Below are 15,534 nucleotides of genomic sequence, written 5' to 3' on the forward strand. Positions count from 1 at the left end.
CTTGTCAGCAGGCATTTTCATGAAGGATATTTGCGGCCGAGAACGACCAAGCGGCTACTCACAAAATGTCAAGAAAAACAAGGCCGCGCCTGGAATCAGCTGGATTCCCAGAGCCAGTCGCCAGCCTGTATTGTCGAGCTTGTCGGTCGCCCAGATGGACACGCCATAGTTGACCCAAAAGGCCAACGCCAGACACGTCACGATCATGAGGTTGTACGTCGTCGTCAAGGAACCTCGAATGGACTTTGGTGCCACCTCGGCCAGGTATTGGGGTGCCAGCATGGACGTCATGCCGATGGCGATTCCAGAAAATAGACGACCGGCGTAGAAAACGCCCAGGTGAGCCACTTCCTGGAACGAACACCCGACGAGGAAAATACCGGCCGAGACGAGGACGGCATATTTGCGACCGAGGTAGTCGGAAGCCGGCGCACCCAGGAGGGCACCGCCGGCACCGCCTGCTGCTACCATTGCTGCTATGTTTCCGGCTGTGGCGATGTCAGTAGTCTCTTCATTAATCACCAACACACTGCGAGATTCTAGACGGGACCAAGAACGACTTACACCTCGTGTCCCTCTCGGCTTCAGACAGTACATCCAGACCGAATGCGTGCCTGAAAGCGGCCAGCTTCAAAACGCCGCCAATGTTGCCAGTATCAAAGCCATAGCTGCAGCCGGCAAATGCAACTGTGATGCTGACAAGCGCTAGTTGTCTGTTGAAAATTTCTTTGGGGTCACTCTTCCAATCTGGTGATGCCCACAGGGAAGTACCTCCTCCCATCTTGAAGAAAGAAGAATGATAATCGTCGGGGAATAATACAACCAAGAAAGTTTAATTAATTAGGAAGCCAAGAGACGGTAAGGTTGAAGCCAAGCAATTTCTGAGTCGTCCTCAAGGCCCAAAGGGAAAGTACAAGAGCTTGGCTGGGGGGACTGGATGGCTCGCCAAGGGACTGGGCGTTCATCTAACCTTCTTTATATCAAGCGGACAGGTAAAAAAAAACTAAGGAAGTACCTTAGCTGACGTCCCCTTCTCAACAGACGGGACGGTGTGGTACTGTACTGGTGTACGCAAAGCCTCCCACATTTCCCTACGTGGAGAACCTACGGGGATCAGCAGGACACCTAGCAAGTGTGCAGTGTGGTGGGACTCCAGGTTTGGATTCTGGTGTCAGGCCTATTGTTGGTGTGTTATAGCAGGTCCACATCAAGGCAGGTTGGGGTTGAGGGGCTTCAGGAGTGATTCCCGGGGCAATCCAGGACCTCCCCTGTTTCCTCCGCACGAATTGAGACTGGGGGATTTTTTTTTTTTTTTTTTTTTTTTTCCCTTCTATATGGTCCAGGCTAATATTACAATTCAAGGCTCTCTACTCATAGTAGACTAACTAGACTTGGTTGTGTCATCAAACAGATGTTTATTATGTGCTCACACTGACTAGCATCCGAGAATCCACTTGATTCGGTCTCTGCCGTGGCGAAATTGAAGCGAAAGAAGAAAATTAAAACGGCGAGAAGCCCGAGTAGCAGGGCGAGAAGTGCAACCTCCGCACACCCCCACACTCAGCGGCAACGCGCGGTGCGGGGACAGACGCTGTTCAGGGCGGGATGTTGGGGTACGATATGACGATGCGGGAATAGTCTTTTTATGCTTACTATTCGCATGCCGGAAAACAATTATTTGTTTGCATCCAGAGGAGAAACCCTCGACTACCCTGGCTAGACAGGAAACTGTGAGCATACCAAACTTTGCAACCTGCGCCCGCACTCATCTGACAGCAATTTTTTCTTTTTCTTTTTTTTTCTTTTTCTTGTTTCCTTTTCCTATTCTCTTATTGGGGTAAAACTCAGCATCTCTCCAACACACACAACTCCACCCTCCAAGCCGCACACTTCCACCACAAATGGAATCCCCTATCGACTTCCACGCGGACCTCCGCGTCACCAGCACAGCGCCACCGCGTACAGAAGCTTACATCCCCGCCTCGACCATCCAAGTCCACGCATCCAACCTCATCCTCCTCCCCTCGGGCGAGCTGCTCTGCGCCTGGTTCGGCGGCTCCATGGAGGGCATCTCAGACATCTACATCTGGCTGTCGCGACTCGCGCCCGGCGCCAGGGAGTGGACCACGCCGCTTCAGGTGTCCCAAGACCCGGCCCGCAGCGAGCAGAACCCGGTACTCTTCCTCGACGAGAGGTCCGGCAACCTCTGGTGCATCTACACGGCCCAGGAGCACGGCGCCCAGAACAAGTGCCTCGTAAGGCGGCGCATATCCACCGACCTCGGCAGGACCTGGGGCGAGGCCCGGGAGCTGTTCCCCGATCGCGGCATCTTTGTCCGCCAGCCCATGGTCGTCCTCAAGGACAAGAACGGGCCCGGCAAGGACGTTTGGGTCCTGCCCGTCTTCCACTGCCGCGCCGAAGAGGGCGTCGAGTGGGTCGGCAACGACGACGTGTCTGCCGTGCGGTACTCTGAGGACTCGGGCGAGACGTGGAAGGAGAGCATGGTGCCCGAGTCGCGCGGTGCCGTGCACATGAACGTGCGCCCGGACCCCTCCAGCCCTGGCAAGTTTGTGGCCGTGTACCGCAGCCGCTGGGCCGACAACATCTACCTGTCGCGGTCCGACGACTGCATCAGCTGGACCAAGCCCGAGCCGACGGAGCTGCCGAACCCCAACTCGGGCATCTGCCTGGGCGTCCTGCCGAAATCCGGGAAGCTGGCGCTGGTCTACAACGACTCGCGCGCCACGCCGGACATGGTGCAGCGCACGGGGCTGTACGATGACATCGAGACGGACGGGCCCAAGCTCAAGAAGCAGGCCATGGTCGGTGACAAGGCCGCCATCTGGGGCACGCCGAGGAGCAAGATGACGCTGGCGCTGTCGAGCGACGGTGGACGCACGTGGCCCGAGAAGCGGTTGCTGGAGGAGGGCGACGGATTCTGTCTCACAAACAACTCAAAGGACAAGATAAACAAGGAGCTCAGCTACCCGAGCATCATGGTGGCGGACGACGAGACTATGCACATTGGCTTTACTTTCTGGAGGCAACGGATCAAGTATGTGAAGGTGACAGCGGAGTGGGTAAAAGGCTAGATTTTGATGTAATGATTCACTTTAAAAAAAATAAACCGATATTAATGCGAGAGAGAGAGAGACCTTGAGTTTGGAGTGTCTTGATCATTGTTCTACATTGTCGCTAAAAATATAGACCCTCTGAATTTTATTTTACTTTATACATTTACTCCCCAACTCAACCCCTCAACGGAATCGCCTCCTCCGCTTCCTGCAACACGCTCATGGTCTTGACGGTCCACTCCCTCATGGCCTCACCGACCTCCAGATACGGCTTGCGCGGCGCAAAGACCATCCTGTCCTCGATGCCGAGGTGCCTCCTGCCGACGAACCACCAAGCGCCGTACTTGGTCTGCGCGAGCCCCTTCTTGCAGGCCCACTCGGCGTTGCTGACCAGCTCCTGCAGCTTCTTGGCCTCGTCCCTTTTCCCCTCGACCCAGAGGTCGTAGACCTTTGCCGTCGCGCGCGGGAAGACGTTGCCCATGCCCGTCACGCAGCCGACGCCGCCGCCCTCGAGCGTCGGCACCAGGTAGTCGGCCGACCCGCCGTACACGGAGAACTGCGCCGGGGAGAACTTGGACGCCAGCCGCACCACCTTGCCGACGTTGCCGCATGTGAACTTGACCGCTACGATGTTGGGGTGCTCGGCCAGCGTGGCGATTTGGTCCGAGTCCAGGTCGATGCCACCGGTGACGGCAGGGAACTGTAAGAGAGTGGGGAGGATCTTGTCAGAGTAATGTATCTTTACAGAAGCAAACCCCATACATAACGAAAAAAAAAAAAAAAAGAAAAACTCACATTGTAAATAACGATCGGCAGCGGGCTGGCATCCGCAACCTCACGGTAGTAACCCAGCAGCGCATCCTGGCTGACGGCCTTGGCCCAGTAGCTGGGCGGCAGGAGCAGGCCAAAGTTTGCACCAGCCTCCTTGGCCTCCTTTGCACAAAGGATCGTCTCGCGCGTGCTCTGGGCGCTGATGCCAGCCACCAACGGGTACGAGTCCGGGAGGCCTGCCTCGGACACTGCCGCCCGCCCCATCTGGAGGATGGCTTGTCGCTCGGTACGGTCGATGAGGGCCAGCTCGCCGTTGGTGCCGAGGTACACGAGGCCGTGCTGTCCGGAGCGGAGGAGATGCAGGGCGTGCTTCCTCATCGACTCGAGGTCGATCTCCTGCGCTGCATCTGGCTTGTACAAGGTGAGAACCGGGGTGTAGACTCCCGGAGGGAGGGGATTCGATTTCGCGGCGATTGTTGACGACGGCATTTTGGATTTGAAATATAATTTTTTTGTGTGAAAATTAGAGGCGGAGGAGGTTATTTCGGTTGATGTAATTAAGTGTCAAGGCAATGAATAGTACTGCTAGTATTAGCTGCTTGGTTCGCAGTTTCGTATGCGGTACACACTAGCTTTTTACAGTAGTTGTGTATTGAGAAAATGCAATAAAATCTATCCAAGGTTTTTGTTGCACAACAGCTAGCCACTACAGTACTACATGAACCAGGATCAAAAACTGCAACTCCGACATCGAACCCGACCCCTCCAATCCCCACGGCGGACACTCCGGCACCAGCCCACGTCATGCTCCCCGTGAACCATAAAGGCCAGGGGCCTTGATAGAGGGTCCATGCCAGTAGTGCATGCCAAGGGATCGGGCGGTCTTCTTGCCGATATTGGTCTTGGAAATTTTACCTAGACTAGCCGCGTGCAATAAAGTGGCACCGGGACTATACGACGAACTTGGACCCACAGATTGCCATTTTACTGACTGGCACTCCCCGGCCGCCATGCCAATGTTTTGCCCGAGTTGGATGCCCTTAACTAACACTTGGGTGTGTCATTAATCTATAGATCTACAAAGATCTGAAAAAAAAAAGACACTATGCTCTCAAAACAAAAATCTGGCCATCCATGGAAAGATGTAACAAGTAGATCATGTCGCTGTACAATATAAATAAACAACCACATCACAACCGGGCCTTTGGTTTCCACTTGATCCATGGGTGGTCTTCGGCCGACCTAACCAAGTGCTCAATGTCGGCCGTGTTCACCAAGCCGGGATGTGCCTCATCAAGAGAGTTGATGCCGCAGAGCTTCATCGAGACCTCGAGCTCGTCCTTGAGTACTGGCAATCAATAAAAATAATCAGTTAGCGATGTAGACCGTAGATATGAGCAGCAGGACAACTTACTCTGACACAGATGCGCACATCCCTCCTCGCCATATGCAAGCGAGTAGAGAAAAGGCCTCCCAATACCAACTGCGGTAGCGCCCAAGCAGATGGCCTTGAGTATATCTGATCCACGTTGGAAACCACCGTCCACGATAACCTCGAGATGGTCAAACACCTCCGGGCAGTACTTGTGCAGCTCCAACAGCAGCAGGATGGCTGGCTGCGACGTGTCCAGTGACCTACCGCCGTGATTGCTGAGCATGATGCCCTCGCAGCCATACTTGACGGCCAACCTCGCATCCTCTGCACTCTGGACGCCCTTGAGGATTACGGGCAGGCCAGAAACCTCCTTGATCCAGGCAATGTCCTCCCAGACCAGCCGCTTCTCGACGTAGCCAGCCATCAGCCGGCCCATGCCGCCGCCCTTCTTGTCGTTGCTGGCCACGGCACCGCTGACCGCCGACGCGATGGCCTCGGCCGCGATGCGCTCGTCCGCCTCGCGCTTGCCGGGCACCGGCGCGTCCACCGTCACAAAGATGGCCTTGATTCCCAGGTCGCGTGCTTTGCGAAGCAGATCGGCCGTCTTGTGCCGCTCGTGGTTGACGTACAGCTGAAAAAAGAAGGTCTGCCTTGGCCGGGCCGTCAGCTCATGCAGCTCGTCGGCCGGCAGCGAATCTGATGCCGATACGATGGCCGAAAGTGGGTATGATGCATTGTTTGAGATGCACTGAATTACTCCTTCCCTCGCGGCGCCCCGTGCCAGCGCCATCTCACCATCCGGGTGTGCCAAGCGCGCCATGGCGGCTGGGCTGATGAAGAAGGGCACGGCCGAGTCGTAACCCAGAATCTTTCGGCGCATGCTAGTTTGCGCAACGTCGCGCAGCACCCGCGGGCGGAGCATGATGCGGCGCAGGAACGACTGGTTCCAGCTATGCGTGTTTAGATCTGTTGCCGCCGACGAGTAAAACGCCCATGTCTTGGCCGTAAATGTGTGGGAGGCAACATCCCGCAGGTCGTCGGCACTGATGTTGGAGAAGAGATCCGGTTTGCGGTAAGGAGCGGGTGTGTTTGAGGGGGCCGGTGCTTGTTGCATTTCTATTGCCTCGGTCTCGGCGCCGGGCGGCGCACTGTCGCTGGTGGCAGGTATGAAAGTGCCCTTGAACTTTTCGGGAGCCAACGTCTCCTCGAGCATGCCAGGGGCATGGATGCCATCGTATGCGGCCGTTGCATCTTTTCCTGCGTATTGGAGGATGACTGTGGGGGGTTTAGTCAAATGTCATGCAAGAGGAAGGAAAACAGAGGCTACCTACTCTCTGAGCCGCCTGGGTGCTCGTCCAAAAACTCGGTCACATCCCAGACCTTTTTATGCACCGCAATCCAGCAGTCATCAGGCGACTGATGCCGCCCTAGCTCTTCAGCCGTTAATGTTATTTCGGTAGACATTGTGTGTGAAGATGTAAGAAGATGGGGGAAACAGAAGCTAACTAGTAGCGAGCAGTAGACAAGACTGGAGACGTCTCTAGACCAAGTCCGACGCGGATCAGAGATATCAATATTTCGAATTTCGAGCTCCCAGAGGACAAGGAGCAGTCGCGCAGGTCACCGCTTATCCATTGGACATTGGGGCTCCAGAAACACATGGCCAGGGTGGACCACGGATCATGGACGCGGTGCCGTACGGACTAGATGCCATCCTTGAGTGCCGAGGGTGGATTTGGGGCAAGCTTGACGGCGATGGGGGCGCGGACAGGCCGGGAAGGAGGGTTGACTGGTTGGGCTGAGATGCCAGCTCGGGTAGAGGTGGGGTAAGTGTGGGGTGCTCGGTGTCCATTCCCCCCCTGCGGACTTCTTCCCGCCGGTCACTTAACCCTAACCCGTTATCATCAAAGGCCAAGTTCACGGGACAGACAGCAAGCAAACAGAACTTGGCACGCTGCGAGATTTGGATCAAGGTTACCTTGTCTTGCTTGATTGTCCGAGATTGTGCAGCCAGTCAATATCTAAACTAGGCCGTGTACTGGGAAGTCATGATCGAATACATACTTCTTGAAATCACCTCAGACACCCGGCCACACACCGTTATACAGCAATGTCGACGCCGGTCCCAAAGGATACATGGATGTGCAACCGCCGTCATCTGCATTTAGCCAGAACGGAAGAAGCAGGTTATCATCTTGGCTGGCGTCAGAACACGGAGAACCTCATCCGCCGTGACGATCGTGTCCTATGCGGTCGAGGACCCGTGGCATCTTTGTGTGCAAATGAAGATGTGAAGTTGATAACTTGACCGAGTTGTGTTCCAAGACATGATGACGGATTGTACATTCGCCCACCGTCAAAATGCAGCCCTCAATGGTATCAATCTTGATCTTCCTCATCGTGTCTGCAAACGCAGACTGTCAGAAGGCTAGTCCTTTGAATGTTGCCCAAGAGACAACGTGCGGACTGCATGTGTTTGATCAAGGCTCGAAATGGCAGGGCCCTGAGAGCTGCTTGGGCGAATACTGCATCTACTGGAACAGTGAATTCAACAATGGAATAGGCATCGCCGCTGTGACCACCGCCGAACACGCTCAATCAATCGCCAGATTCACCGAGGAGATGCAGCTGCTACAGGACGACCCGCCATACCTCAAAGCCGAAATCCCAGGCAAGGGCAAGGGTGTCATCGCGAAGCGCAAGATCGCTCTCGGAGAGACCATCATGGTCCTGCCGCCGACGCTGCTCGTCAGCGACGCGGCATATCAGGCCTTTGGTGGTGCAGAGAAGGTCAGGGGAAACGACTTATACTCCAAGGCTCTGGAAAAGGTGTCTGCCACGGCGCGCGAGGAATTCCAGGAGCTTCATGGTCTCGATGCCGCGATGAAGCTCGATAAGAACGGCTTCACCGTATATATCGACTTCACCGAGGAAAGCCAGCATCTCGGAGTTTATGCCCAAGCGGCGGCCATCAACCATGACTGTCGACCAAGGTTAGTAGTGTCTTGGGTGTGTCACGTTGATCATTGACTGATATGCACCACAGCATCAATTACCGCCTCAACGACATCACTCAAACCACGACGGCTGTTCGCGAGATCCAGGCCGGTGAAGAGCTCAGCGTCAGCTACGTGGATCTCATGCTTCCACATAAGCAGCGACGTAAACGTCTGCGGGACTGGGGCTTTGACTGCAAGTGCAGTAAATGCACTGCATCCGCAGCCGCCATCGCCCGCTCCGACGAAAATCTCACCATGATAAAATTCCTCGAGCGCGAGCTGGACAGCCCAAACAGCACAGTGACAGGCGCTACAGGAAAACAACTGGTTGCCCTTTACGAAGAGGAGCGTCTGGACATCTACCTCGGACCTACTTATACGCGTGCGGCGCTCAACTATGGCTTGTTTGGCGAAAAGGAAAAGGCCGTCGAATTCGCAACAAAAGCCATCGCAGCACTCGAGAGGCAGTACGGGCCACACGCGGCAGATATCCCGTCGATGCAGGCGCTGCGGGATGAGCCGGAAAAGCATTGGAGCTGGGGATTGAGAAAATCGCCGTCGCTCAAAATTCCCATCCCAGACGACATTCCGAAACCGGCCATGGAGGAGTTGTAGACGTAGGAGGACTTGTCAGGCAGCAACTAGCAACAGGCAGCCGCCAGCCCAACAAAAAAGATTTCAATGCCAAATACACGTGATTCCACGTGACATCGTGAAATTCTGGTGCCATCACCGAAGTGGGCCATTGCTGCCTAGTGCTCATTTCAACTTGGAACGCGTTCCTGCCTATGCGGGAGAGTTTGGACGGTGTTAGCGCTCTTGGCGTTGGTAGGGCTGAGAAATGACATAAATAACGGGAAGACAAATGAGGCCCTCTCGGGGTCTCGCCCGATTCCCACTTCGTTTCCGTGTTTCTCAGGCTCTGTCACTTTTAATGACCAGAGCGATCAATTGAAGCTTCTTTTTCACGTCACCTTCTTGGCTTACAAGCCAATTGCGACTTTTCACCAAGGTCAGCCACCACACTCTCCACCCGTCAGAATGCCACCCCGACGCAGCGCTAGGGCTGCTGCGGCTGCTGCGCCATCTGCCTCTCAGGCCGCTTCGCAGTCCGTTTCACCGCTGGAGGATTGTGTCGTCGCTATCAGCGGCGCCTTTCCCGACCTGACGCAGGCCCAGGCAAAGGATAAAATCACATCCCTAGGCGGCACTGTCTCGCCGTCCGTCCACAATAAAACCACACATTTGCTCACAACTGAGCATGATTTTTTGGCCAACACCACCAAAGTCAAGGCCGCCACAGCAAAGGACATTCTGATCGTTAGGTACGATTGGCTGCTCGATTGTGAAGCCAAGGGCAAGCGACTCTCTGAGAAGCAGTATGATGTTAGTGCCAAAGCTACTGCTGCGCAGGCCGTCGTCCAGTCTCAGCAGTCACAGGCTGCTTCCAAGTCCAAAGCCACCAAGAAGCGCGCCGCCAGTGTCACCTCAGATGACGAGTCAGATAAAGGCAAACAGCCGGTGAAAAAGAGAAAGGCCACCAACGGCAATGCCAATGGCAAAGCGAATGGTGCCAAGCAAGAGTCTGAAAACGAATCAGAGCCCGCTAAAGGCAAAGCTTCCAAGGAAAAGAAGGCTGTCAAGGAGGAGGCCGGGGAGGAGCAGAAAGTCGATGGGCAGGTTGCCAAGTCCAAGGACGTCCATGTTCCCCTTGACGAGGCATGTTTACTCAGCGGCTACTCTGTCTACATAGACACCAACGGCCATATCTGGGATGCGTCACTCAACCAGACAAACGCGAGCAACAACAACAACAAGTTCTACCGCCTCCAAGTTATCAGGAACGCGCAGGGTGACTTCAAAACCTGGACGCGTTGGGGCCGGGTCGGCGAACGAGGTGCAACTGCGACCCTTGGCAGCGGCACAGAGGAGTCGGCGATCAGCCAGTTTGAGAAGAAGTACGTCTCTCTTCGGTAGTCTCCATCCGCACACAATTTGCTGACATTGAACAGGTTCAAGGACAAGTCAGGACTTGACTGGTCCAACCGGATGGCGCCTCCCAAGCCCAAAAAGTACACTTTCATCGAGCGCAGCTACAACCAAGACTCGGACGAGGAGGAAGAGGCTGCTGAAGAGGAAGCGAAAGATGACAAATGGGTGCCTCCTGAGTGCAAGCTTGAAGAAGCGGTTCAGGACCTCATGAAGCTTATTTTCAACCAGCAGTACTTTGCCGCAGCAATGTCGGAGCTCAACTACGACGCAAACAAACTGCCGTTGGGAAAACTGAGCAAGCAAACCATATCTCGTGGCTTCCAGGCTTTAAAAGATCTCTCGGCTCTCCTGGATGATGCATCCATAGCCGCGACGGAATATCCGGACATGAGTGTTCAAGAAGCCATCGAGCATCTGTCCAACACGTACTACTCTGTCATTCCACACGCCTTTGGACGCAACAGACCGCCCGTCATTCAAGAGAAGAGCCTCCTGAAGAAGGAAGTTGAATTGTTGGAAAGCTTGAGCGACATGAAGGACGCCTCGAACATCATGGGCAAGGATAAGGTCGGCGATCCGGTGCACCCGCTGACCAAGATGTACAACGGTCTCAACCTCAGTGAGATGACGGCTCTCGAAAAGGATTCCAGCGAGTTCCGTTTACTCAAGGAGTACCTCAACGACTCGCGCGGACAGACCCATGGCCATAGCTACACGGTCCGGGAGATCTTCCGCATCGAGCGACAAGGCGAAAAGGAGCGGTTCGAGAAGGAATCTCCCGTCAGCGGCGCTGGGGATCGGAGGCTGCTGTGGCACGGCTCGCGAGTCACCAACTATGGAGGTATCCTCAGCCAGGGCCTCAGAATCGCGCCGCCAGAGGCTCCTGTATCGGGATACATGTTTGGCAAGGGCATCTACCTGGCTGATATGTCATCGAAGTCGGCCAACTATTGCTGCTCTTACATCTCTGGCAATGAGGCGCTTCTCCTGCTCTGCGAAGCGCAGCTTGGCGACCCTATGCAGGAATTGACAGACTCGGACTACGACGCAGGCGACAATGCCGCAAAGAAGGGAATGTACTCGACTTGGGGTCGGGGTATGACTGGACCGTCGAAGTGGAAGGATGCTGCCGTCGTGCACGAAAGCCTCAAGGGCGTCAAGATGCCCGACACAAGCGTCAAGCCGGGCGATACCGGCCATCCCAATGCATGGTTGCAGTACAATGAATACATTGTCTACAACCTGGCGCAAGTGCGTCTTCGGTACTTGTTGCGGGTTAAGATGTAGATGCTTTGGTTGACGCTTGGATATCGAGAACAGTGGCTGCCTTTATTCTTTAGGTCGGGGGAACGGGACGACCATGGCGGCCAAGGCTGGTTGCCATTTATGACAACGGGTTTCAGGTGGACAATGACTTGCTGTTGCACAATTGCTTTATGTACAGGTTTATTGCTAAGATATCGATCGGGATCTCCTTATGACACTCCAAATTTTTCTGGCTGTTTTTAATCATTTTGCGAGCTTTAGCATTTTGGAATGATGACGATGGTTTGCATTTGTTTGCACTGATTTGTGATAGAACTAACAAACTACATGTCTTGAGGGTCGCGATAAGCCTCGACCGTCCTGACACTGGAATCAACAAAAAAAAAAAAAAAAAAAAAAAAAAGCCTCAGAAGTGGACGGACATGCGAGTGCGCGCATCGGCAACGGTCCGCAACATCTCATCCAAGCTCGGCACGTGCACCGAGTCCACGATCCTGTCCACTCTGATGCCCAACATCTCCAGATCCCTCCGGCGCGCCGGCTCCAGGGCCCTGACTGCCATCTGCACGCGCTGGCGCACCTCGACGACGCTGCTCTTGACGATGACGCCAACCAGCTGGTGGTAGCCAGCCTCGCCGCGGCGCGGCCACAGCCCGACGTCGACGAGGCGACCCCGCAGCGCCTCCCGCTGCTCCCTTGCCGACTCGGAGCCTTCCCTTGCCCTGCGGCGCAGCGCGCGGCGCGTCTCGAGGACCTCGGCGCACGTCAGCCCCATGCACTCCTGCCGCGGCGTCCGCAGCACCCGGCACAGGTCCCTGACCGCCTCGCGCAGCACGTCGTCGGCGGGCAGGTGCAGCCACAGCGGGCGCGGCGACGGGCCCGCGTCGACCAGCGAGGCGTCGGCGTCGGCGCGGCAATTGAGCAGCGCCGCGCGCGCCACGGACGCCCAGTGCAGAGGCATCCTGGACTGGGCCGTTGCGTACAGCAGCGCGGCAGTGGCGGCCGGGCCGAGGCTGTCGAGGGCGGTCGCGTCGGTGGGCAGCGCGCTGTCTGCCCAGCTGTGCGCGAGCTGGGTGGCCTGCCGCGTCTGCGGAGGGCTTGCGCTCGGGCTCTGTGATGTGATGTAGACCAGGTAAGCCAGCACCAGGTGCCAGTTCGTGCTGGTGATGGGTTGGCCGGCTAGGGGGTCGCGGTCGTTTCGGATGGTGGCGAGGTAGATGGACAATGCGGTGCGCGGGGCTTCGCTGTCCGGGCAGTAGAGGATGAGGGCGCCCGAGTCCGGGTGGCGTTGGCTGTTGAGGAGGTGCGCCGGCGAGGAGTTGTTGTTGATGGCCTCCACGTTGAGAGAATCGCAGTATGGACATTTGGTAGTTGGGATGTCAAAAGTGGTCCGCGTAAGGCCGGCATCAAAGAAGATGGGAATATGGCAGGTTGGGTCTCGGAAAGGGGTGCTGGGCGGAACCGGTGGAACCGTGGCTGGTGGAGTTTCTTGTTGCTGCCGACGCTCCTTGATCTGGGTCTGGGCAGCATCTTCCTCGCCTGTTATGCCTTGGAATTTTTCGGTGTTCAGATATTCCCACACCCTTGCCGCCCTACGAGCCTGCATGCGGCTGCGGCCATTATGCGACTGCGCTGCCGTGGGACAGGTGCTCCAGTTCCCCTTGGCCGTACGCACCTCTTGCTGGTCGGCCAGCTGCCGCAGATTCTCAAACGTACCCGTCCGTCGGCGCTCTTCCCTCCTCAGCCGGTCAAAGTCGTTCTTGTATCTCTGCAAGAGCTCCCCGAACTGCTCCTTGGTGACGGGCCCGTTGTCGGCGACGAAGAGTTCCACCATCATTCGAGCGTATTCTTCGCCGGTAAGAGCTGGCGTCGGGCTGTTGCGGCTGCTGGGCGGTGGAGTGGTCGGCCTGGGCGTGTCATCGCTCGAGACGCTGCTCGGGGGAGCAGGCGCTACTGATGCTTGCCAGGGGCGGAAGTGGCCCTCACGATTCTGGGCTGGCTGGATGAGTGGGCGGTGGTGTGTCGGGTGCACAGAGCGAGGCCGTGGGGTTGCTCGGGGCTGTTGCTCGTACCCGCCGGGCTGGAACAAGCCCGGGGCTGGCTGAGGGTGGAACTGAGGACCTTCCATGAAGGGAAAGTTCTGAGCTGGCTGCTCAGAGGGTTTTTGCATGGAATCTTTGAAGAGTTTGCCCCAGGCATTGGTCAGAAAGGAAAGGGGACTGGAGATTGGGTCAGTGAAGTTGCGACACGGATATAGCTGGCAGGAGACAGGGCTCTTACCGAGGGTTCGGATCACGAGGTACGGTCATGATAGGTTTCTGAGGATCAATAGTTAGCAGTGATTCAAAGTGCGAATTGTTGTAGTAGAGAAACACTGGAATGGCTGTGATTCTGTCAAACCGGGAATCGGGATGACGAACAACATCGGAAATAAGGGATAAATATATATCTATGTACAAATGATACCCAACAAACTTTCCGACGACTACGTAGATATGCATCAAAGAATTTCATGGCCTTTGGATTATTGGCCATCAAAGAAGCGGACATACCGTGCAGTCCTGACAACAGTCGCCGGGAGAGCCGCATCACACTTTAGGTTACGCGCAACAAAAGCATATCCGCTGATCATTTTAAAAAAAGCAGCTTTGCAATGACCGTGGACATGAAAATGTGGGGAAGAGGTTCTGTGCACAATGGAAAAAAAAAAAAAAAAAAAAAAAAAAAAAAGACGAACAGCGGGTGGGAGCCTGTACTGCAGCGGCAACCTGCTGCCTTTTGGACCAACGAAGCCTATCAGATCATGCAGAATAAAGACGAGGTCAAATAGCTGGACTTGATTGGTTCATGCGGCGGTTACCCACCGATGATTTGGGTGACTTCTGGAACCAACTGCTACATTCCCATGTCTAGCGGCGCTGAAGTCCAAGAGAATTTGCAGAAGTTGACAGAAGAACTTTGTTGGATTGGCAAGAGCTGTCAAGGTCCATCAACTGGCTTGGAATTTCAGAGAGAACCCAGAAAAAAAAGAAAAAAAAGAAAAAAAAAAAAACAAACTCAAAACTCTTCATTTAACGGCAACATCATACCTCATTCACAAGGTTACTTAGCTCGGCGCTCTTGAACCTAACCTGCGAGACCCAGAGCTCATCAGGCAACCAATTCCGGAGCCGTCCAGCCGGCCATTCAGGGGCAGGGTCAAACTCTTCCTCGTCGCGGCCGCTCATTTTGATGGTGAATACAGAGCCTTGGATATAGGACAAAGTCATGAATAGTGATAGCGACTGTTACAAGGGGGAAATAAAAATAAGAATGACCTATAGGGCTTTACTCTCTTCAAGGTTTCAGTTCTCGGTGGTAATCCCTCATGAACGCCATAGCGTCTGTAAGATTGTGGTAAAGACGAGGCAGGGTTTGTTTTACAGAAAATAAAGCCACACACGCCTCAAACTCTAACCTGCGGCCCCCTGTCGACTCCAGTCAATCGGACTTGATGGCGCCGGCGAAAACATGAACTTGGCCGGCGACCTTGGTCCATAATGCGAGTAAGCTGGGATTGCCGCGGGCTTGGTGCCCTCGGCCAGGACGACACGCAGCCAAGCTTCTGGAGGCTGGTCAGTGAAGCACATCAATGGGCCATGGTCAAGCTGGGCTGTTGGTTCATGTGTTGGGGCTTTGGGTAGAATTGGTAACGTGTCGGCCGGCGGGCTGGGGAGTCTTTGCAATCTTTTGGCTAGCCTGCGGCATTGGATTCTGCGGACAAGTTTGAGCTTTCCCCATGACATCTTGAGGAGTGTCATGTTTTGTTATTGTTTTATTTCAGAAAAAGAAAGTATGTATATCGGGCTGGGGTAGCTAACCGGAAAAAAAGATGAAGAGAAGGTTGTGTCATTGAACTTTGCAGCTCACTTCTGGGACGTATCAACAGGCTGGAGGAGGATTGACAGGAATAATATGGTCTGAAAGCATGACAATGAGGCCCCTCATGATTGCCCGAAAAAGAATTTTGTGACAAAGCAAGAACCTTGAAGCTAACGAGGAGTAAAAAATTCTTTGC

The 15,534-nt window shown here is 55.0% G+C and overlaps 7 protein-coding genes across 7 annotated transcripts in view; 3 read left to right on the forward strand and 4 right to left on the reverse strand.

Moving 5' to 3' along the window:
• PpBr36_05556 (uncharacterized protein) overlaps positions 1 to 781 on the reverse strand; it is a gene marked incomplete at both ends in the record, with an annotated part of 5,316 nt that extends 4,535 nt beyond the window's left edge. The window contains 2 exons of the mRNA XM_029892710.1: positions 63 to 488; positions 565 to 781. Of these exons, the coding sequence (XP_029749196.1) occupies positions 63 to 488; positions 565 to 781 (643 nt within the window). The remainder of the gene's footprint in view (positions 1 to 62; positions 489 to 564) is intronic.
• Positions 782 to 1,901: 1,120 nt separating this feature from the next.
• Positions 1,902 to 3,092, forward strand: PpBr36_05557 (uncharacterized protein; the record flags this gene model as incomplete). The annotated part of the gene is made up of 1 exon (XM_029892711.1): positions 1,902 to 3,092. The coding sequence occupies one exon, from the start codon at positions 1,902 to 1,904 to the stop codon at positions 3,090 to 3,092; it is 1,191 nt and encodes a 396-aa protein (XP_029749195.1).
• A 157-nt stretch (positions 3,093 to 3,249) lies between these two features.
• On the reverse strand, positions 3,250 to 6,684 carry PpBr36_05558 (uncharacterized protein; the record flags this gene model as incomplete). The annotated part of the gene is made up of 4 exons (XM_029892712.1): positions 3,250 to 3,774; positions 3,870 to 4,246; positions 5,260 to 6,495; positions 6,552 to 6,684. 4 exons carry the CDS (start codon positions 6,682 to 6,684, stop codon positions 3,250 to 3,252), a joined length of 2,271 nt encoding a protein of 756 aa, XP_029749204.1.
• Positions 6,685 to 7,581: 897 nt separating this feature from the next.
• On the forward strand, positions 7,582 to 8,834 carry PpBr36_05559 (uncharacterized protein; the record flags this gene model as incomplete). The annotated part of the gene is made up of 2 exons (XM_029892713.1): positions 7,582 to 8,213; positions 8,267 to 8,834. 2 exons carry the CDS (start codon positions 7,582 to 7,584, stop codon positions 8,832 to 8,834), a joined length of 1,200 nt encoding a protein of 399 aa, XP_029749203.1.
• Positions 8,835 to 9,260: 426 nt separating this feature from the next.
• PpBr36_05560 (uncharacterized protein) lies at positions 9,261 to 11,498 on the forward strand (the record flags this gene model as incomplete). Its single annotated transcript, XM_029892714.1, has 2 exons — positions 9,261 to 10,177; positions 10,232 to 11,498. 2 exons carry the CDS (start codon positions 9,261 to 9,263, stop codon positions 11,496 to 11,498), a joined length of 2,184 nt encoding a protein of 727 aa, XP_029750032.1.
• Positions 11,499 to 11,883: 385 nt separating this feature from the next.
• Positions 11,884 to 14,109, reverse strand: PpBr36_05561 (uncharacterized protein; the record flags this gene model as incomplete). The annotated part of the gene is made up of 2 exons (XM_029892715.1): positions 11,884 to 13,696; positions 14,030 to 14,109. 2 exons carry the CDS (start codon positions 14,107 to 14,109, stop codon positions 11,884 to 11,886), a joined length of 1,893 nt encoding a protein of 630 aa, XP_029750033.1.
• Positions 14,110 to 14,560: 451 nt separating this feature from the next.
• On the reverse strand, positions 14,561 to 15,277 carry PpBr36_05562 (uncharacterized protein; the record flags this gene model as incomplete). The annotated part of the gene is made up of 2 exons (XM_029892716.1): positions 14,561 to 14,724; positions 14,935 to 15,277. 2 exons carry the CDS (start codon positions 15,275 to 15,277, stop codon positions 14,561 to 14,563), a joined length of 507 nt encoding a protein of 168 aa, XP_029750030.1.
• Between the last annotated feature and the right edge of the window lie 257 nt (positions 15,278 to 15,534).

Source organism: Pyricularia pennisetigena, chromosome 6, assembly GCF_004337985.1.
Source record: "Pyricularia pennisetigena strain Br36 chromosome 6, whole genome shotgun sequence".
In the NCBI taxonomy this organism is placed as follows: Eukaryota; Fungi; Ascomycota; class Sordariomycetes; order Magnaporthales; family Pyriculariaceae; genus Pyricularia; species Pyricularia pennisetigena.